We start from the raw sequence: 20,971 nt of genomic DNA on the forward strand, positions 1-20,971 counted from the left end.
GAAAAAACAATAATAATAATAATTTAACCATGGTAGAAACACTTTAGTTGGTCAACTGGTTAAAAGATAGGCTTCGGTATAGAGAGAACAATGATCCATGAGAAAGCTGAGGAAAATCAACAAATAAGCATCAGAGTTTCAATGGCAATGAACTCTCAACTGAGAAAATCAAGAAGCTGCTTTTATTGATCTTTATGTAAAGAATTGAACAGTAATCATGTAAAAAAATACAAGAACAATGATCCTTTAAATAGTAATACAACAATATAACCTTTCGAAATAGATTGAATAAATACAATAAAAAATTTCTAAATAGTAAATAGAGCTCTATATTACACCTAAGCTATGTATATGTATATGCATGAATTGAAGAAGCAGACCAGTTGAAACTATCAGAGATGAATGAATTGAAGAAGCAGACCAGTTGAAACTATCGGAGATGAATGAATTGAAGAAGCAGACCAGTTGAAACTATCAGAGATGAATGAATTGAAGAAGGCAGACCAGTTGAAACTATCAGAGATATAAATAAGTGGCAGTGTCAGTGGCATTTGCCGAGTCCCTGCAGAGAATTGATCGAGCTTCAACAACTGAACGAGGAGGATCAATATCTTTCTCTTGCACTGCGTTTCCTAGTAATCGCTGCATTTGGGAAGCAAATGTATCATCCAGAATCTGCACAAAATATAGAATCCTTGTGAGCTCATAATGATGAATTATTTACATGCAGCAGCAGCACAAAGGACATGGGAGGAGCATATTCTGTGGCTATAAAGAGTAGAGTGGGTGGCAGCATTGAAATTTACATACCCCAAGAGCGTAATATGATCCGTTGTACCATACTCTGTTTTCTTTCCTGCCTTCGAGAAATTTCAAGACAATCTGTTTCAAAATAGTGTGGTTGCATTAACTTAGAATATCCTAAATGGGATGTGAACTGTTAGGAAATGTCAATGTGAAGCTGTTTGAATCCTTACAAAAACACTTTTTTTTTCCACTTTTTTTAAGCACTTAAAATGTAATTCTATACGTCTGTTAACTCAAGTTTACCTGTCCCATCCTGTCCCAGAGCCCCCGACACATTGCGACAAATATAGGACCTGTGAAGACCTCGTGCAGGTTCCATATAGAGTCAGTGAGTTGTGAACTTAGCATTTGCATTCTTTCACGAACTTCATGCTCCCCTTCTTCTTCCCTCGTTTCCTCCAAAATCCTTTTCAGCCGTGTATTACGGTTACCTTGCATCTGATGATGAATTCAAAATTATATTGTGTGTGGAATTGAGATGATGAGGCTATGTTATTGGAGATTTTTATTCACTAGATTCATCCTTGGATCTAAGACCAAGATGGTTCGGAAGAAAAACTTATGACTGAAAAAATCAAAATAAATTTTATGTCATGAAAAAAGTATTAAGTGATAAGAGCTTACATTGCATATGAGCTTCCCTACAGTTGCCTGTAAGTAGTTTTTGTACTTCGTCCTCAAAAGAACCGTGATTCCGTTCATTTGCTCTCCAAACAGTGACTTCTTGTCACCCACAACAGGCATATAGGATGCCCAGGACTTCAAGATACCTTCAACTCTAATATGTAGGACATCTAGAATTCTCTTGATGGTATTGAGGAACATTCCCAACTGTTCACAAGAAACGGTAACAAAACGTGAAAATCACATGGAAATATATATTTTTTCAAAAAAGTTAAAACTACAAGTATGATGCATCATACATATGAGACTAGAAGTAGATATCAAGGCTTGGACGAGCATCAATATATCCACAGATAAAGGTGGTACACTACAAGGAAAAAAGGACGCTTACTTGATTAGGAACGGAGTATATTGCCATTGATTGTCTTCTTGTTAGCTTCTGGACATGCATGTTCAGCCTCTTTGGGATGGTATCTTTCAGAGGAGTCAAGATATCGTTGTATTGTTTTTCAAGTGCTTTTAATATTGCTCTCTCTACATCTGCAACAGCCTATATAGAACCAGCAACGCAGTCAATGTGAGCATGTACAGCAACAGTACAGGGAATTGAGAATGTTATAAGTTCGCGCGGGCATTGACGACTATAACAAGTCATTATGTTAAAAAGAATGTAGTTTGAGCATGATACGCAATTACAATTAAATGAAATGGTAGAATGATGGTGGCTTCTAATGTGATAACAATAATCAATCTTACATTTTCTAGAATCAGTGAATACTGAGGCCACCGATTGATCACTACTTCATACTGAACGAGGGAGTCTCTTATTTTCTCATACATCTCCTCGGCAAAGGGTGAGCTGGAATGATTTGTTGACACACCAGACCATGGAACCTGTGTCAATGGTTCAAATCAAGAAAGTTTTCTTAGAGGCTGAACTGTAACTTTGTAGGAAGGATGAATGAGCTACTAAAACACGGAGAATTTCTCTATGCAGACTTGCAATTTTGCTTCCTAGAAAGATACCGAGAGAGAGAGAGTGCGTACCTTTTCTGCTTTACATAGATCCAGCAAAGTTAGTTGCATATCCTGTACCCACACCATTATATAGTTGTGGAATAGATTTCTGGAGTCTACACCACCCTGCACAGGACTGAAGGATTCCGTGATGTCAGGAAAAAATGAAGTATCCAACACAATCATCTCGTTTTTTCAGCTGTAAAATGATCTTTAACACAAACCTGATGTTCCATGATTCAAGGCTTCTTTCAAAATCAGCAGTAGCTACTAAAAGCTCATTTATGTAAGGCAATGGACCAGATGGAGGCCATGCTGAGAGGAATCCTCTAAGCCTGTTGCACAACTCAGTACTGTAAACAGCGGCGGTGATGTTTGACAGGTCTATGGAACTGCGACAAAATGGTAACATGAGCCACGGTATATTCAAGGCACAACCCATATTATAATAACAAGCATTCTTGTAAAGTTTGCTAAACTTCGTAAGATCTAACAATTTCATTAACGCATATGTAACATACCTGGGTAGTATATGCTGATTATGAATTTTGATATCAGCCTGTATTTCATCACCTATATGTTTACATAGCTGTTTAATCTTCAAATATGCGGTGGATATGGTAATTGGATCAATGAGAACACCTTCTGAGTTTCCCGAGACAAACTCATCAGTCTCAACCATGTACTTTCGACACCGCTTTTTTGCCCCTCTCTGCAATCATAATAGGAGTGCAATGTTTCGCTTATTCATGTAATCAGAAGAATCAAAGCAGGGAATTTTGCATTGCTTCCACAATCGCATGAAGTTATTATATAGTTCTATGTGAGTACGAAAACGGATGGTGGCTCACCTGAAAATAGTTCCTTAGCATATTCTGGGCATCTCGAGAAAGTATATCATGGAGCTGAGTGTAGATTTTCACAGCTGGAGTTAGAGCAGGTGCTGCAGAGTCTTTTATTGGACCGAGTAAATCTGTCAATCCCGTCGGGGAGTTTTCATCTAATGACTTGTAGTTCTCAAAAACATTTGCCAACAGACTCTCAATTTGAGTTTCACAATCCAGTAGTATACTTCTCTGCCAAAGAGAATGAACTAATTAGAACCAAAGATACATCATTGTACCCGCGGACAGTTTTTAATGGTCATTCCCCAAAAGAATAAGGAATTATTGGAACCTCTCTCTAAAGAATATGCCATATTGGAGGAAAGAAAATGCGGCTGCGTTTGTATAGTATGAGATCGTAAAGCCAATCTATGCTGAATAGGTGAGAATCTATTTCACTCAAGCCACATTTTTACCAGTTTCATGTTACACACTTCTACAAATTACAAACACAGATTCAAATTTTCGATCACAAGCTACACAAATCCGTACAAGTTCACACCATACAAACCCAGACTTATTTTCCTATGAGCCAAATGTGCAATCAGAACTAAGCTTTTGATAAATAACAACCCTCATTTTCAAGAGATCCTTGCCATCGTGATTACTCTTATTTGGTTAGGGTCAACTAGATAAACATACCTCTTGCCGAGTCAAACTTTTCTCGCTTTTGGCCTTCATTATGGGTTCAAGTAATTCATTTACGAGCTCTAAGCAATCTTTAGTTGGAGTAGCCACATTCATGACATGAGAAAGATATCTGTGTATTGGGAAGAACTAAAGAAAGTCAAAATAAAGCAAAATTGATAGATCTGCAAGAATATGAATGATTGATCTTCTTAAATTGCTACTCTACATATCCATAATGACATACGTTTAATACCTGATCCTTGTGTATGAGTTAGAAACTCCATAGTAGTCTGCAAATTCAGTCAACAGCCACTTCCAAAGTCCATCTATCCTAAGATTTGTGGAACAGAAGTGCTGTGCACGCATCGCAGCCTCTAGCACTAAATCATAGGCAAGAGTTTCAACTAAAGGTCCACTCTGTATCATTTGAAAACAAAAGGAACAGTCAAACCCATAATCCATCCATCTTTTTGAACCAAAAGAAAATCCCATTATGTAAGGCATTAATTTGCTTCCAAATAAAAGCTTAAAACTTTAGTACTTGTGAGGGGAAAAAATTACCTTCATATGATTAGTCTCGTCACTTGTCAATGTGTGAACAATCGAAAGCTGAATTTTTCCAACACATTCCTGGTCATCATGGTATATGGGCCACCACCGAATTCTATCATTCTGCACATAATGGGTGAAGTCAGTTCATGTCTTATTACTATTGATTGATCAAGTGCAAAAAATTATTAACTGAAACATATTACTTACAGTGTTATCGATCAAGGATGAAACTGCAATCATAGTTCGACCTTGGGTAACTTTTTTAACATCCTGGATTTCTAGCAAAAGAGTATCTCCTGGAGCCTCAGGGAAACTGAAGTCACAAATATATATGATCTTGAGTTAATAACATAGATCTACTAGAAAAAGCAGAATCTTCTGCTAAAGGGGATTGGTGTAATATTAATTCAGAAAAAGAAATAATGTCTTGATGAGAGCAGTGGTTCATATGTGAGCTCTTTCTTAGCAAGTTAAGCTGGTAAACCACAGAACTTACAAGACATGGTAGTCTCCACTGCTAGGGTGCAAGCAAACAGCAGAAGCACACTCCACGTCAGAGACTTCTGCAGCACTCTTCAACTGAAATAAGCACGACAATTGTTCTGCGAAACATTAAAAAAGTAAATCACTTTCCACTATTGAACTGGAAATTATAGAAAAACACTTATTCCTGTCTTTCCACAATGCCCATACTTATCTTTTGGAAGTATTTGGACTGTATCACCCAATTAACGTACAAAATTCAGACAATAAATTGGCGCAAATAATAAATAGGACCCATCATTTTCCAACTTGGTGAAAGATCAATCGTGTGTCACAATTGAAGAAAGCAAAAAAAACAAACAGATTTGGTACTAACTACAAACCTTCTGAAGTAGTTGAGAACGAAGCCTCTTTTAGAGAATTTATGCCATTTTTCACGAAAGTTGAGATATTTCGGATATACTCTGCCCCAGCTCGCATATAGATTGAGCTTTTTTGCGAATATGTATTCATCAGTTTCCTCTTTGGTATCAATCTAAGCTTTTTCACTGCCAGTATCCAAACAATAAATCTTGGTCAATCAATACACCAACAAAATATTGGAAAGGAGAAAAGTTGCTTCGATTTCTAAGACTAGAGAGAGAACCAGCACAGAATTGGTTGTTCACTAAATTTGAACATAGAAAGCAGAGCTCTCAAAAGGAACCAAGTCATTCAATTTAATAGAAAGTTTGACAACACATAACCAAGTAGCCCTCTAGGAGTTCTTTGGGCAGGGAATCAAACCAAATATATTGATTAAAATGGTGGTGAAATCTTCTGAAGAATCTTGTACCTTCCACTCTTATCTTTCCAACAACTTGCTTCGGGTTCGAAGTAACTACTTGTTCTGAATGCTCAGTGTTCCTCCCCCTTTCTGTTGGTTGTGCCAGCCGAGGTTGCAATAAAAATTTGTGTAGCCTACATAGTAGTCAATTCATAGAGAGAACCCATAAGAGGTCCAATAAACGGTATCATAAACTTTCAAATTGAGCAATACTTAGTCAAAATGCACAAGAAAGGGGATCCGTACCCAAAAGCATTTCGAAGAATCAGGCACCCATTGCGTAAAAATTCAGGTGAGTCTGTGCAGCCTCTTTCCCATGCTTGTAGGCATAACCGAATACAAGCATCATATGCAAGTAGCGTTTGCCAGGCATGCTGACCACTGCAATTATGAAACCCAAAATGGACAAGAATGTTAAGATCAGTAATAACCAAAAGTACCTTGAATCAAATGATAGAAACAACTAATAAATAGCTACTTGAATCCAGGCTCAAGAGGATTAGAATTCAATAAGACCTTGTTCTGTAACCGGATGAAGAATCTGGATAGTTTGCTTGCAGTTGAGAGATATGAGAATCTTTAGCTCCTGTTGAAGTTCTGTTAACAAAAGAATATAACTGAGAAAATTGAAAGAACAAATTTAAAGGTTCTTTCAGATAAAAGTAGTCCACTAAAAACCACCAAACCTTTCAAAATTTTGGGTGTTTGCTGGAGAACAAGGTTTCCAATCTGTCAAAACTTCTTTACATCCATCAAGACCCTCATGTGCTCGCAATGGGCATCCATTGGCAGTTTGATCAATTTCACTTGAATCTTCAGAATCTCGTCTGGTCTGACTTCCACACTCGGTGCTTGTCGCTTCACCACTTCCAACATCCGCAGCAATGGGAGGTGCACTTGGGGTTCCTGCCAAATCCTCAAAAACACTTCTGTGGACTTGAGGACCCTGCAACGATCAACTCAGTTCAGCTTTCAAAAAGGACAAATACAATAATCTGCAACATATAAAGAGAAATAGAAGGGATTTGAAGTTCTTACACGAGCGCTGTGAAAGTGGACTTGATTCTTGCGCCGACTTCCATGATTAGGAGTTGAAAATTTTTGGGGGAAGTTCCTGGCACCCAACTTTCCACCAGGAAATTTTCTTAAATTAACAGGCACCTCAATCCTGAGACCTTCCTTCAAATTCCCTCTATTGATAGAAGATATATTTGAGATTCCAGGCACTTTAATCTCACAGGAATATACGCTAGAATGGTAGCCAAATGCATCTTCATCAAAACCCTCAACAACTGGCTTCTCCAAGAAATCCGAATCATGAAACCGCATACCATCATCATCAGAATAAACTCCACCATCTTCAAACGGAACCGAAGCAATACTTTCATTAACATCATAATCTCCATCATCGTCGTCGTCGTCGTCATCCAGGCAAGGAGAAGCCAAACTATGAGGAGTAAGCAATCCAGAACGGAATTTCAAAGGAGGCAAAACGTGAGAAGACATGAATCCACTGCCATTAAACGCCAAAGGAGATTTTGGAAATAGATCGGCGCCGGTTCTCTCAGCAAGAGGAGATCGAACTCGAGCTTCATCTTCCACCGGTTTATCCCTCCCCTGTGGAGAAAGAAGCAACGGATTGCAAACCGAATCGAATAAAAACAAACAAAAACGCTAGGAATTGCATCAGAATCGAGAGTACCTTTTTTATCCAGTCAATTGCAGTTTCATCAAGGCCATCTGTGAACATCGTGGCCAATGATAAATGTTCGAACGGGAAGGGGCTTCTGGTATAGAAGAGAGACGTTGAAGGAGCACAAGGAAGAAGCTAGAAAGAGTTGAAGTACAGGACAGAATCAAATACAACGAAGACGAAGAAGAAGAAGAAGAAGAAGAAGAAGAAGAAGAAGAGGAAGAAGAAGGAGCGCGACAGCGCATTAGTTCCAGTGGGTCTACGTTTGTTAACGGCTAGTTTCTGGCGCTCTTATTTATTTATTTATTTATTTATTTATTTATTTTAAATAATAATAATATAATTAATAATATTACGAAAAACCCAAAAAGAAGAAACATTTTCTCGATCTATATTTAATTCTTTCGGTCCTTTATTTTTATTTTTAAAGTGTCGTTTAATTACCATTTCTTATTTAATTTTTAGTTTTTAAAATTTTAATTTATAAATTCTAAAAATTCTAGAAATTATTTTTTGTTTTTTAAATTTAGTTATAAATGCAAAATAATAAAAAAAATTAAAAAAAAAAAAAAGTAAAACTATAAAATAATAATAATAATAATAATTGTTTTTAGTTGAAGTTGATGTCAGTTATGCAAATGGGAAGCATAGTGTCACAGTTATGCTTGTCCGACACGCTGGAAGCATAGTGTCACAGTTATGCTTGTCCGACACGCTGGAACCTTTGCCTTGTATGCTTTATTGCTTTCTTTTACCGTTTTCATGTTATATTATTTTTTTCTTGTTTTCATAAAGAGTATGACGTTTCGGCGATGTCATGGCTACGCGGGTAGACATGAAATGCCTCAAAATGTATTATAGGGGGATACGACTAGTTGTCAACTTATCTCTACCCGATAGTTATATGCAGTGAGCCGTTGTTGTTGACTTTTGCTTACATTCCTATATAACACCAATTTCAATTTCTCTCTCTTACTTTCAAAACTCTTTTTCCAAAACCTTTCTTCCCCGCTTTCTAAAATCCTCTCTTGAAATCGAGACTCGAGGTTTGTATTCACGTTGCTCGACTACAAGCAACATAACTCGAAGTAGGCTAGACCCACTCAGTGTTGAGAATGGGTATCGCACAATCGTCCAAATCTGTTGTCTAGAAACCACGATTGTGTTACGTCATGTCTTTTAAGGAAATTAGTAAGCTTAAATTAGATTGGACCAATACTACGCTCCTCACCATAAAATTCATACCTATATTATATTATAAAAATAAAAATAAATAAAAAAAATGTTTTTTCTTTTCTCCATTCACTTTTTCGATAAATATTATCTTAATTTAATGAAATAAAATTGGCAAAATCTAAATTTTTTTTCATTTTTTATTATTAAGATTTATCATATAGATATGTCAAAAGCATATTTGATATACTATATATTATATCATTGATGTACCAAGTTCTTAATGGTTTGTTTCAAAATATTCTTATAATGGTTTAATTTCAATCCAAAACAAATGATACCCTCACAATTGGTAAATTTACGAACCCACACGTGAAGTAATAAAAAAAAACACGTTTAAAGGGAAACTAATCTCACTTACCTTCGAGTGCTCGTGTCTAACTTACTTTCAAATGCTTCTAAAGTTCATCCCAACTCAAGTTCTAAAGTGTTTAGAAACCAATGTTTCGTTAATAACAGTTCATTCCCGTCCCATTAATTTCAAATGCCATTTCGACAATGACATCGGTGAAAACATCAATACAATGAAATGGTATACAATAATGGAAGGCTGAAACAATGGTACCTTTCAAGATTCACCTAACAATTTTGAAATTGATTGGATAAGAGGCTCAATCAAAACTAGATCAATGGCATTAAGAAACCAAGGCAATTTCCTTTTGGACTTCACTCCATATATAACATAACAGCTCTGAAGACCATTTGCCTAAGAAACTTGCTAAGGTGAAAAAAGAAGTACCGGGCAACTTACCAAAGAGCCAAAACGTTACCGAAATCATCCACGGCCTGCGCGTTCAAGGGCAGTGTTGGCTGTTTCTAATCTATCTTTACTGATGAAAATAGGTAGTGAACAAAGTAGAAGGAGGTCAAGAAGCCGATGGTGCCAGTTGACAACATGATTGCCGTTGCCATGATCAATGAATAACCAAGATAAAGAATAGCTGATACTGGGCCGCTCAAACTCTGCAGCTCAAAGACTAAGTAGTGGATGGAATATAAGAACACGTAAAGAGCAACGGAACCAGAAGCAAAGAAAGCCTTCCACCACCACCGCCAATCTTCCACACACAGATGCATGTAGGTAAGGACGAGTGATACCTCAGCACACACAATAACCAGCAAAGATAAGACTATCAGTAGGAAGCCAAAAACATAATAGAACCTCCCAAGCCAGATACTAGAAAGGATAAAGAAGAGTTCGATGAAAAGGGTTCCAAAGGGAAGGGTCCCAGCTCCAAGAATGAGAAGCCAAGATGGGTACTTTTGTGCAGGAATTTCCCTCGGAATTTGGTTGGTTCTTGCAGGAAATTGAATTTCCACTGCTCGTGTGCCAAAGAACCCTCCCAGCAGGGTGAGTGGCACAGATATGCAAAACCAGAGAGCCAAGAGTTCGAAATATAGTGAGATGGGAATGGCACCCGTACTCTTGCTGCTCCAAAGTATGAAGTTCAGTATTGTAAGAATGACAAAGACAATCCCAGGAAAGAAGCAAGCAACTGACCAGGAAACCGACCGCCACCCTTCCGACGTTCCTTTAATGGTTCTCCATGCACGTACACCGACATAACCCGCAATAATCCCAAGGAAAAGATAAAGAATAATCATCCCTGTCAGTAGCATTCCTCTTGAAGCTGGTGACATGAAGCCAAAGGCTGTACAAACAACAGTAACAACTGCCATCCCCAAGATTTGAACGCCATCACCAACCATCACACAAAGGAGCTTCGAACAATCAGGTTCCCTGAACACATCTCCCACCACAAGTTTCCATCCTGAGAGCTCCTCATTCATCTGCGCTTGAGATTCTTTATCCAACTCCTCATACCTTGTCAAATCTCTTCTCACAGTCCTTAAGAATATGACAAAAACTATACTAGCTAAGAAGAAGATTACCATTAGAGAATTTAAAATAGAGAACCAGTGTACTTTGGAACCCTCCATTCTCAAATACGCATCCCATCTCGATGGCCACCGTATTTCACTTTTGACAAACTGCACCTCATAAGTGAATGATACCTGCTCTTTCTCCCTGATGATCTGAGACTTATCAAGTTCTTTCGGACAGTCTATATGTGTGATATTCTCAAACATTTTATACTTTTTCATAGTTTCCGGATCAAATTTATGTTTAACACTACAAGGTGCAACCTGAAATCCAACAATCTCGAATCCAGAAGACTTCTTCTGTTCAGTTCGTGAAATCACACCCATACCTTCTTCCCCAGTGCCAATTATTTCCACACCACTCCCCTCGTACTCATGAACTAAGACTGTGAACTTTAGGTGATTAATGATATAATCAACCTCACTGTTTGATGGTGTATACCCAACTGGAAACCCAGTCCACTGGATTTTAACCCCATTTTGTTGGGTAAATCTCATGGCTGGTAAATTATCCAGTATCATGTTTACCTGATAGAGATCACGGGTTCTCTGTTTCAAAAGCTTCACTTGAACCTCACTCAAAGGCTCGGTAGTACAAAGGTAGACTGTTTCATTTACATTCATGCGAAAACGATAAGGAGAGTTATCGATCTGATCACCCATAAGCAGCTCCCCAAGATTCTCTGCACTTTTCTTGACACCATCCGGTGGTTTGCAGTAGGGGAGACTATAATAATTGAAGGGAAGCTCGGTTTCAATGGAAGTCAAGGAATTAACCTTAGCAAATATAGGATCCCCAGAGGAGTAAACATTCATGTAGCTTCCGGGAAGATAGAAGGCATCGCAACGATAGGCAAGAAGTACCAGAAACACGAGGAAACCCCAACAGATTGAGGGCTTCCTCGAACTGGAAGAGGCCATTGGAAACTGAAAGAAATGCGGCAATCTCTAACTTAAAAGAACCATTCGCTAGAAAAAAAAAAATGATAGCAATTTAAATCATAAAACAAAAACAAGAGAGCAGCGAGATCTATAAAAAGGAAAAGACATTTCTAGCTACACCTTCTAAACTGAGAATCAGCGAAAATAATTACAGAACGCATAAGATCTGAGTTATTTAGAGGTTGCATGGAAGAAACAAAAGAGATTCTACGCAAATCTTTCTCAAATAACGAACAAAAACAATCTTAAGAACAAGCTCGGAAAGGACGAAATCCGACTCAATTCAATTTCCACAAGCAGCGATGAAATGAAAAATTATAATCAATTATAGAGAAACACATACGTAAGATCCATAACTTGGAAACATGCACCAAAAATTGGACAAAAATCTTGAGATCTAGGTCGAGAACTTACCACAGACAGGGTGCGAGATACTCAGGAAGCGCCACGGACGACACAGTGTGAGAATTTTGCTGGCGGTTCTTGATATTGCGTTGCACTGGGACTTATTATTCGTTTGCTCAAAATCTTATAAACATAGATATATATATTTTTTTTTAATAATATTTTTTTAGAAAACAATGTTATTAAAGTAAATGGGAAGATTTTAAATTGAATGAAGCAAAAATAATTATGTAAATATTTGATTAATAAACTATTAAAATATACCTAAAATGTCTTAAATTTTTGTCCATTTTAAAAAAATTAAATTAAATTAAATAAACATATTAAAAAAAAGAAAATATTGGGCTGTTCAAGAATGTATCACATTCGGAATTTCAACTATTTGTTTAATTCATATGGATTGTAACTCGAATCTCGTAAATATTTGGATTACAAACGAATGATGATGCTATCGCTTCAATAGATTAATTATGAACAAACTAGTATTTGCACTTTCAGAGGGTCGTTTTAGCTCTATACGAAATTCTTGATTAATAATAACAGAAATCAAATTTTCTCGGTGAATTGTGCACGTTGTTGGTCTTCCTTCCTTCAACATCTTGTCCCACTCTCGTATTGGTTGGAGAGAACAACGAAACATTTTTTATAAGGGGCATTTAAAATCGTGAGACTGATGACGATATGTAATAGGTCAAAGCAAACAATATCTACTAGCGCTAACTTGAGCTATTACATAAACACAATATTTTTTTATATATATTATTTTTAAAAGCATTAACCAATGACTTACAAAAAAACTGTTTTCAATTACAGTTACAAAAATGTTTTTTAAATAATATTAATTAACATTAAATCACAAATTTAGAGCCACAAATTCTTGCCCCGAACAAAATAATAATAATAATAATAATAATAATAAATAAATAAATTCCGTCGCTTAATAATAGCCATTGGTTTGGCAGAGATGAGGATTGCGGGGCCCACTGAAACCCTAGTTTGTTTGCTTGCGTGTACACAACAAAAACATTTAATTTAAATCAAAACCAAAAATATAATTGTGGTAAATTAATAATTATTTTTCGAGTTTCTAGAAGAAATTAAAAATAACAAAAATAACAAAAACTAATTATTTTTAAAAAGAAAATAATTATTTAAAAAGAAAAAAAGAAAGTGTCACAAGCGATTGGGATAGGTGATAGAGGAAGAGAAGGCGATTTATTATCTTCATATCTACAAAGTTCTGACCTCGTTCCACTTTTTCTTGGATTGAGTTGCTTGCAGGCTTCGGGCTCTGGTTGAGGTTCAATCTCGGAATCTCCATCGCAGCCGTGTTTGAAGTTTTCCAGTTCAAAGGTTCTTTGATTGCTTCCCAACTTCTTTCGTCTTTGATTCTTTTCTTCTGCTTCATTTCTAGTATTCTGTGCCAGAATCTTAGTTTCCAGATTCTGCTGGTTTAACCGTTCTGTCATTTTGTTTTGTTTTGTTTTGTTTTTTTTTTTTTTTTAATTCAGTTCGGTTGCTTCAATGGCTTCCAGTTCGACGAAGGATGTTGCTGCTGGTAAATTCCTAATTTCATTTGTAGTAATTCCATCTATCAATTACTCATAGTTTGTATCCTAGATTGTGGGACTTTTTCTTTTCGTGAGGGGAGGATTTGTGGGGTTTTTTTTTTTTTTTTTTCTCTCTCGCTTCATTTTCACATGAAATGAAGGGTTCTTCTTCTGTTCAAGTTCCTGTTTAGATTTAGGCTTTAGTTTTGAGTGGCTAAAAATGCTTATCAAATGAAGAGCATTTGATGGTTTCTAGGAATTGTGCTTCCTGATTAATTAGCCTCTCCATTGGATGTTAACTTTGATGAAGCTAAAAATTTGAGTGGAATTAGCGTATTGTGGTTTAAGTTGTGAGGTTGCTTGTTCTACGGAGGTAATGGAACGTTTGATAGGCACAATGCAACTTGGGTTCAACTCCCTGTAGGACCTCATCTCTTTAAGAGTGCAAAGACGTAAATATTTGCTGGTTTGTCCACCCTTTTTTACTCTAAATGATTTTTTCTGGCAGGACAAGGATATTAGCCTAGGTTCAAAAGAGCACAAGGGTATTGATGAGTGGAAAGATCAGAGTGTAGGGGAGGTTTTCTATTGATGTTAAGGAGCATATACTTCTGTATAGAAATAATTGGGATACAGAAAGCTAACCATGAGTTTTATGTTCTATATCGAAAAGAAAACTTTGGCGTGTAAACCATCTTGGCGCTTCTTCCCCCTACATTCGTCTTCTTAATAATCAATATTCCCATCTTAAAAGTAAAATCGTGTCTTGAGCTATCCAATTTTAAAGCTTTAATACTACATAATTTACTAACTCAACATAAAGTTGATATACAGGGAAATTAAAGAAAAACTGATATAACATCTCAGTAATATTATGATGTAAAACATTTTTTTCCCCATTTCTTCTTCCTTTTAAATAATTGTAATTTCTTCTGAACTCTTCTCTTTTGTTTAGTTTCTTTCTGATAATTCATTATCCATTTATAGATGAGAAGACAGCATCGTCAGATAGCAAAAATACCAAAAGTGAAACATCTTCTGCAGAGCAGCAGCCAGATAATCCAAAATCTCCCTCAGCCTCACCTCATGGAGGGGAGTTTCCTCCAAATCCTTTTGACTTCTCAGCAATGACTGGTTTGCTTAACGTATGCCATCTTCAATAGTTAAGATCACTATGTTGTGTATATACATGTACTTAACGTATGCCATCTTCAATACATGTACTTAACGTATGAATCTATGTTGAAAGGTCACTTGTAGGTATATGTATGAGTATATACATGTACTTAGAGTTTCAATAGTTAATTAATTGGTACATGCATTCTTAGTTACATGTGTTAGGCTTATACATGAATCATATTTAATTAGGTGTATGGTTTTGGTACTTCAATTCAATTTTAGTGGCCAACTTCTGAAACATGATAAGGGAAGTTGTTGTCTTTCCCAGAGAAAAAGAAGACTGAACTCATACTGCCAATTTTCTTTTCACGCTTAGAAATGTAAAAGAAAGGAACATTTTTTTTCCTTGCAGGATCCTAGCATTCAAGAATTAGCTTCTCAAATAGCAAAAGATCCTGCATTTAACCAGATGGCGTCTCAACTTCAGAAGACTTTTCAAGGTGCTTCTGCTCAGCCGGGTATTCCTCAGTTTGATACACAACAGTACTATTCTACCATGCAGCAGGTCATGCAGAATCCTCAATTTATGACAATGGCTGAGCGCCTTGGCAATGCACTAATGCAGGTATTTGTTGTCAATTGAAATGAAATACTCTCCTGTTGTTCTCCATTCTCTGTTTACAAGAGCATGTCAACAAAACAATATGATTTGATTTTACGATTTTCCAGGATCCATCTATGTCTAGCATGCTGGAAACTTTTGCAAATCCATCAAATAAGGACCAGCTTGAGGAACGCATGGCACAAATCAAGGAAGATCCAACTTTGAAGCCTATTTTAGATGAAATAGAGACTGGTGGTCCAGCTGCCATGATGAGGTTATGGTTTCTATAGTTAATTATTTCCAATCCTGCATCAATTTTTGGAACAAATTAGTCTACTCAGTTACAGACCCTTCTGTTAAAGAAAGAAAATTTGCATTCTTAGGTACTGGAATGACAGAGATGTCTTGAAAAAATTGGGCGAAGCAATGGGTTTTGCAGTTCATGGAGATGCTGCCAATGCTGAAAGTTCGGTTGCAGATGATTCAGAAGAAGTGGGAAATGATGATGAATCTTTAGTTCATCAAACTGCTAGCGTTGGTGATGCCGAGGTACTTGATTGTTCATCACAATTTTTTATCCTCAAGGTCCCCTTCATTATGTTCATATGAAAGAACTATTGCAATCTAATCATCAGATGCTGACTCACTTATAGAGGCATATTATACTAGGAGTTGTCTTAATTAGTGTAACATCACCATATTTCGCAATGTTTGCATTTTAATCTATGTTGTTTGGTTGTCATGTTTTTCTCTGCTTTTTTTTTTTTTTTTTATGTTGTTTAATCTTAATTTAATTATTAAAATAACTTGTACACATGATTCAAAGAGTATAAATATCTTCTAATACTATTGGTAATTTCATGAGAATAGTTGAGATGCATGGAAGCTAATCAACATCCACAGTGCGAGCGTGTTTCTTTACCTGTAGCTATGGAATTGTTAATATACTGATATTAAAAGTAAATATAGGGTGATATCATGGGATGGCACAATGTCCTTAGGTGATGTAATGTAAGAAACCCATGGGGAGCTATTTCTTCCTATCATAATTAGATATGGGGTTATATCTATAATCTATAGTTTGCTGCTTGTCCTACCCATGTGGCAATACTGCGACTTATCATTTTTACCTTCAATCTGTTTAAAAAAAGTTTAGAAATTCTGTTGGGGATTATTCAATCAATAAATATAAATGCTGACAAAAACCATTTTTTATTTATTTATAGAATTCCATAAAGATGTTCAAATTTTATTTATAGTAGAACAAATTAATTCATTATCACTTGATTGTCTTTTCTGTTCACCTTAGATCAATTTATATTAATAAAATAAAAAATATATATATTTTTATCATTATTGATTTGCCTCAACGAAAGTAGCTCATCTTATTTCATTTTTCAGTGAAAATGTTTCTCTCCTAAAAAAAATTGTTATCAATTTGCTTCACCCATTTGTCTATTTACAAATTAGAATTAAATAATTTGGAGTTTGTTTCATGACGAAGAATGATGGACTAGAACAAGGTGATACCCAAGGGATCAGAAATAATGTGCCTAATCCAGGTATTATTTTTGTTTTTGTAAGGGCTTAAAAAATGCACTAGCAGCTGGTGGGAACAAGGATGAAGAAGATTCAGAGGGAAGGACCGCATTGCATTTTGCATGTGGGTATGGCGAGGTATGATTGCTTCTTGTGGGAAATTTTTTTCAAACCTTTTTGTTATTTTCATTACGTTTCAAATACTTATATTGAGTACATTTGCCTAGTAGTACTGATAAATTGATGACGAAAGCTGATGAACTCACTTAAACTGGGTCTGTTCTATAGGTTGTAGGAATGTGTCCTTAAGTTCTGGGGAAATTGATAATGAAAACTGGGAAATCCGTCTTCTTGGAAAATGCTATGATTTTATGGTGTTTTTACACATATTAGGGTGTAACATTGTCAAACATACAGCTGGGCTTTTTGCTAAATTGGTTGTGTTTGGTCTTCCGGTTAGCCAATACTTGTATTTCTTCATTTTGTGCTGGATATTGGCCTGATTCAACTTCTGGTATGGGTAAATTCATAGTTACATGTGCTATCAATCAGTTTCCTATACTACAAGTTTTTTGGCATGAATTTGCCTTGTTTTTGTATTTTCTACCATGAATCTGGAAATTTTTGCCTTACTTTTGAACTGGGGAGATATGACCAATCTTCAACGTCCCCCTCCCCTCCAAAAAAAAAAAAAAAAAAAACAGGTGAAATGCGCTCAGATCCTTCTTGAAGCTGGAGTGAAGGTGGATGCACTGGATAAGAATAAGAACACTGCACTTCATTATGCGGCTGGTTATGGCAGGAAGGAGTGTGTTGCACTATTACTTGAGAATGGCGCTGCAGTGTAAACAAACAGCCTTAGAAAGACATTACTCCATTTAATACTCTTTTCCTTCACAATTTCACTATTCTCTCTTTCTCTGCGTGCAGCACTCTCCAAAACCTGGATGGAAAGACTCCCATAGACGTAGCCAAGCTAAACAACCAACACGAGGTGCTAAAATTGCTTGAGAAGGATGTTTTCCTGTAAACTTTGAAGCCACCGGAAATATTTCCTGCCACAGTTCAAGCACGCCACGGGCTTTCGAGTGTTGCTAGATTTTCTACCTTTGAAACAGTTACGACTTACTTTAAATAATGTGATTTTTATTAGAATGCTACAGTCAGTGAGACAAAATTCGTTCTATTATGAGGTGTGTAGTGTGAGCCTTTTGTTATTCGCATTGTGCCTGGGATCATGTACTGTCTTGCTACTTGACAAAGAGTATCCTATGTTCAATTCTTTCTCTTGTTTTAATAATATCCAAAGTCAAATTTGCAAAAGGTGGTAGAGATTTAACTTGCTTGGTGAAAGGAATGCAAATGCCAGCGTGCTACCGCTTCAAACAGGTGCAGTAAAATTTTCCATTATGCAGCTCAGATCTGAAATCAGGTGTAGGAAGCCAGGGAAAAAGCTCCCAGTCAGTACTTTCTTTGTTAATGAAGTCGTCTGGGCCTTAGGGTGGGCGCCTAGTCAATTGTATCCATAACATTGAAGTTTATCACATGCCTAGAGGCGAAGTAGGAACTAGAAAGCCAAGTCTCAAGTCATAAAGTAGAAACCATATAAGTTTATAGACTTACTTCAGTTTTAGACAAGTTTTAAATGATGTACTTAGGCTCTTTATCAAAGTCTGCTTTATTAATGCATGCAGCAACCATAATTGTATTTATGAGTGGCTATAGGAGCTAGCAAAGCTACTTAGGATTTGGGAAGAAACCCAAAATTTTGATAAAGGTGAGAGCCATAGAAGTGTAAAGGTCAAAAAGCACAAAAAAACTTGTCTCCTTCTTCACTCCACCTTAAAAAGAAAGCCTTATTATGCCTTGAAATTCGAAAACTTCCATGGGGATTTGTGGTTTTGTTAAGTTGTTAACGTGCAGGTTGCCCCAAAAAGCAGCAAAATCCATTTGAATTGAAGAAGCTGAAGCCGGGAGGCATTGAGAGTGGACTTTTGATTTTTGCAGCAACAAGTTAGTGGGAAAAAGATTCAAACGACGAGCATTTAAAAACATGGTAAGCTGACCCACGAGTAATTAATGAAACTTAATTTTCTTTCTTCTGGCTTTCAAGTCTCATTTCATCTAAGTTTAGCCTTTACTAGCAGCCTTTCTTATGAATTTGGGAGCAATATCTTCGAACAAAGACAAATCGCCCAAAAGGAGCAAGTTTTTTGGTCTGGATTTGAAGAAGAAGAAGAAAAGGGTCATGGAGGAGAGAAAGTCCTCCTCTGTATCAGATGTTGGAGCTTGGGGTATGAACATAATCAGCTCAGTGGGCATTATCATGGTCAACAAGCAGCTCATGTCCCAAACTGGCTTCGCCTTTTCCTTTGGTTTGTATCTCTTCTTCACTTACAGTTTCAAATTTCATTTCCATAATGCACTTCTTTTATTACATCAGTTAGGCTTTGATCCATGGCTTTCCTCTTTTGTTTCAGCTACAACGTTAACTGGATTTCACTTTTCTGTGACTGCGTTGGTGGGTTGGATTTCAAATGCCTCTGGCTATTCTGAATCCAAATCTGTTCCCTTCTGGGAGCTTCTTTGGTTCTCAATTATCGCCAACACGTCGATAACAGCCATGAACTTCAGCCTCATGTTAAACTCTGTTGGATTTTATCAGGTTCAATCCTCGTCCCCATACCATTTGTTGTCACTCATCGTCATCGACGATAACGAAACTTTGCTGCTGCTTCATGTGCTTGTAGATATCAAAGCTAAGCATGATACCTGTGGTGTGTGTCATGGAGTGGATTCTTCATGGAAAACAGTACTCTAGGGAAGTGAAGATGGCCGTTGTCGTGGTCGTTGTCGGTGTCGGTGTCTGTACAGTGACTGATGTGAAAGTCAATGCCAAAGGCTTTCTTTGTGCCTTAGTAGCAATCTTATGCACGTCACTGCAACAAATTGTAAGCATTATCTTTTCTCCCTTTAAAATCACTTCAGATTCAGCGTTACACCTAATTCTGAGACATCAAGCTCATCACTTTTACATTGATTAAACAGTCTATAGGTTCATTACAGAAGAAGTACTCAATAGGATCCTTTGAATTACTAAGCAAGACAGCTCCCATCCAAGCACTTTCCCTTCTAACAGTTGGCCCATTCATTGACTACTGCCTTACTAGTAAATCTCTACTGAAATACAACTACGCTTTTAGTGCATTTGTAAGTCGTTATTCGAATCTCGTATTCGTTTTGCTTTTGCTTTCGTAATTGAACCAAGGACCAAAAGGGCTCCAACCAATATCTATCCTTAACGAATGTTGCAGTGCTTCATATTACTGTCATGCTCCCTAGCTGTGTTCTGCAACATCAGTCAATATTTGTGCATCGGACGCTTCTCGGCTGTATCGTTCCAGGTTTTAGGCCATATGAAGACGGTATGCGTCCTGATGTTGGGGTGGCTGCTGTTCGATTCAGAGATGACATTGAAAAACATATCAGGGATGGTTCTTGCCATTGTTGGGATGGTGGTGTATAGCTGGGCCGTTGAGATTGAGAAGCAAGCCAATGCAATGGCCATCCCTCAGACAAAGAGCCAACTTTCAGATGAGGAGTTGATGCTGTTGAAGGAGGGGATGGATGACAGTAGTTTGAAAGATGAAGAGATTGGTCAGCTCCCAAAATGATATGAATCAGTTTCTTTTTTCTCTGTACTTTTTTGTCCTTTTTGCTCTGCCATTTGTTACCCACCAATGTGGATTTTAAGTCCCCTAAATGGTTATTCTAGATTGTGAAATTTGTATTTGAATAAAAATATTTAAAATTGTTGATGTAAATCATAATATCAGTGAATTCCAATCTTTGAGCATAAAACTATCATGGCTTTACTTTTAGTTTCACTCAAAAGAGATCATACCAAATCACGAAAGAGGACAAAACCAAATCACAAAAGAGGACAAAGTACTACGAAACCTCCTCTCAAAATAGTGTTACAATTATATGTCCACTTTCAACTCTTTGCGTGAACTTGTTTTAGTGTGCTTAGGCTCTTACAACTTGTTGCACCCAACAAATTATCTAACCACCGCCTTACACTACTAGTTATGTTTTATTCGACAATTTAACAATGGTAAAGTTCAAAGATTTAGTTTTGAATATCACCGGAACGGATGAGATGAATCCTTCTCTGGT

General features: G+C 36.8%; 4 protein-coding genes across 8 annotated transcripts; 2 read left to right on the forward strand and 2 right to left on the reverse strand.

The window, feature by feature from the left end:
• Positions 1–160: 160 nt before the first annotated feature.
• On the reverse strand, positions 161–7,778 carry LOC111776739 (uncharacterized). The gene is made up of 22 exons (XM_023656072.2): positions 7,526–7,778; positions 6,862–7,440; positions 6,510–6,769; positions 6,340–6,420; positions 6,070–6,204; positions 5,833–5,957; positions 5,381–5,545; positions 5,011–5,116; positions 4,722–4,827; positions 4,524–4,634; positions 4,216–4,379; positions 3,975–4,092; positions 3,300–3,524; positions 2,970–3,160; positions 2,673–2,840; positions 2,479–2,584; positions 2,188–2,325; positions 1,823–1,981; positions 1,432–1,638; positions 1,051–1,245; positions 811–882; positions 161–675 (listed from the first exon to the last, which is right to left on the reverse strand). The coding sequence occupies exons 1-22, from the start codon at positions 7,571–7,573 to the stop codon at positions 517–519; spliced, it is 3,618 nt and encodes a 1,205-aa protein (XP_023511840.2). The 5' UTR covers positions 7,574–7,778; the 3' UTR covers positions 161–516.
• Positions 7,779–9,193: 1,415 nt separating this feature from the next.
• LOC111777648 (transmembrane 9 superfamily member 12) lies at positions 9,194–12,107 on the reverse strand. 2 transcript variants are annotated; one of them, XM_023657342.2, is made up of 2 exons: positions 11,990–12,107; positions 9,194–11,602 (listed from the first exon to the last, which is right to left on the reverse strand). In XM_023657342.2, the coding sequence occupies exon 2, from the start codon at positions 11,552–11,554 to the stop codon at positions 9,566–9,568; it is 1,989 nt and encodes a 662-aa protein (XP_023513110.2). In that variant the 5' UTR covers positions 11,555–11,602; positions 11,990–12,107; the 3' UTR covers positions 9,194–9,565. The 2 variants fall into 2 exon arrangements, with proteins under 2 accessions (XP_023513110.2, XP_023513111.2); XM_023657343.2 differs by having other exon boundaries at positions 9,194–11,560; positions 11,990–12,100.
• Positions 12,108–13,160: 1,053 nt separating this feature from the next.
• On the forward strand, positions 13,161–18,115 carry LOC111777320 (ankyrin repeat domain-containing protein 2B). Its single transcript, XM_023656861.2, has 9 exons — positions 13,161–13,333; positions 13,492–13,538; positions 14,518–14,675; positions 15,062–15,274; positions 15,379–15,527; positions 15,637–15,802; positions 16,838–16,930; positions 17,497–17,636; positions 17,723–18,115. Exons 2-9 carry the CDS (start codon positions 13,505–13,507, stop codon positions 17,820–17,822), a joined length of 1,053 nt encoding a protein of 350 aa, XP_023512629.1. The 5' UTR covers positions 13,161–13,333; positions 13,492–13,504; the 3' UTR covers positions 17,823–18,115.
• LOC111777319 (UDP-rhamnose/UDP-galactose transporter 3) lies at positions 18,050–20,644 on the forward strand. 4 transcript variants are annotated; one of them, XM_087118597.1, is made up of 6 exons: positions 18,050–18,181; positions 18,716–18,848; positions 18,927–19,457; positions 19,543–19,743; positions 19,841–20,002; positions 20,107–20,644. In XM_087118597.1, the coding sequence occupies exons 2-6, from the start codon at positions 18,846–18,848 to the stop codon at positions 20,464–20,466; spliced, it is 1,257 nt and encodes a 418-aa protein (XP_086974723.1). In that variant the 5' UTR covers positions 18,050–18,181; positions 18,716–18,845; the 3' UTR covers positions 20,467–20,644. The 4 variants fall into 4 exon arrangements, with proteins under 4 accessions (XP_086974723.1, XP_023512625.1, XP_086974725.1 ...); XM_023656857.2 differs by lacking the exon at positions 18,050–18,181 and having other exon boundaries at positions 18,266–18,848; positions 18,927–19,167; positions 19,273–19,457; XM_087118599.1 differs by lacking the exon at positions 18,050–18,181 and having other exon boundaries at positions 18,266–18,848; positions 18,937–19,457.
• The last annotated feature ends 327 nt before the right edge of the window (positions 20,645–20,971 follow it).

Source organism: Cucurbita pepo, chromosome 16 (genome assembly GCF_057944985.1).
Source record: "Cucurbita pepo subsp. pepo isolate OVF chromosome 16, ASM5794498v1, whole genome shotgun sequence".
NCBI lineage: Eukaryota > Viridiplantae > Streptophyta > Magnoliopsida > Cucurbitales > Cucurbitaceae > Cucurbita > Cucurbita pepo.

Excerpts from the sequence above, each read along its gene's own strand:
- LOC111776739 (XM_023656072.2), bottom strand. The coding sequence starts at position 7,573 with ATGTTCACAGATGGCCTTGATGAAACTGCAATTGACTGGATAAAAAAG. Across the intron at positions 6,205-6,339 it reads TCATCCGGTTACAGAACAAG|TGGTCAGCATGCCTGGCAAA; the intron begins GTCTTATTGAAT and ends TCATAATTGCAG. Across the intron at positions 3,161-3,299 it reads TGCTAAGGAACTATTTTCAG|AGAGGGGCAAAAAAGCGGTG; the intron begins GTGAGCCACCAT and ends TTATGATTGCAG.
- LOC111777648 (XM_023657342.2), bottom strand. The coding sequence starts at position 11,554 with ATGGCCTCTTCCAGTTCGAGGAAGCCCTCAATCTGTTGGGGTTTCCTC.
- LOC111777320 (XM_023656861.2), top strand. The coding sequence starts at position 13,505 with ATGGCTTCCAGTTCGACGAAGGATGTTGCTGCTG. Across the intron at positions 13,539-14,517 it reads GACGAAGGATGTTGCTGCTG|ATGAGAAGACAGCATCGTCA; the intron begins GTAAATTCCTAA and ends ATCCATTTATAG. Across the intron at positions 15,528-15,636 it reads GGTCCAGCTGCCATGATGAG|GTACTGGAATGACAGAGATG; the intron begins GTTATGGTTTCT and ends TTGCATTCTTAG.
- LOC111777319 (XM_087118597.1), top strand. Across the intron at positions 19,744-19,840 it reads GCACGTCACTGCAACAAATT|TCTATAGGTTCATTACAGAA; the intron begins GTAAGCATTATC and ends TTGATTAAACAG. Across the intron at positions 20,003-20,106 it reads ACTACGCTTTTAGTGCATTT|TGCTTCATATTACTGTCATG; the intron begins GTAAGTCGTTAT and ends CGAATGTTGCAG.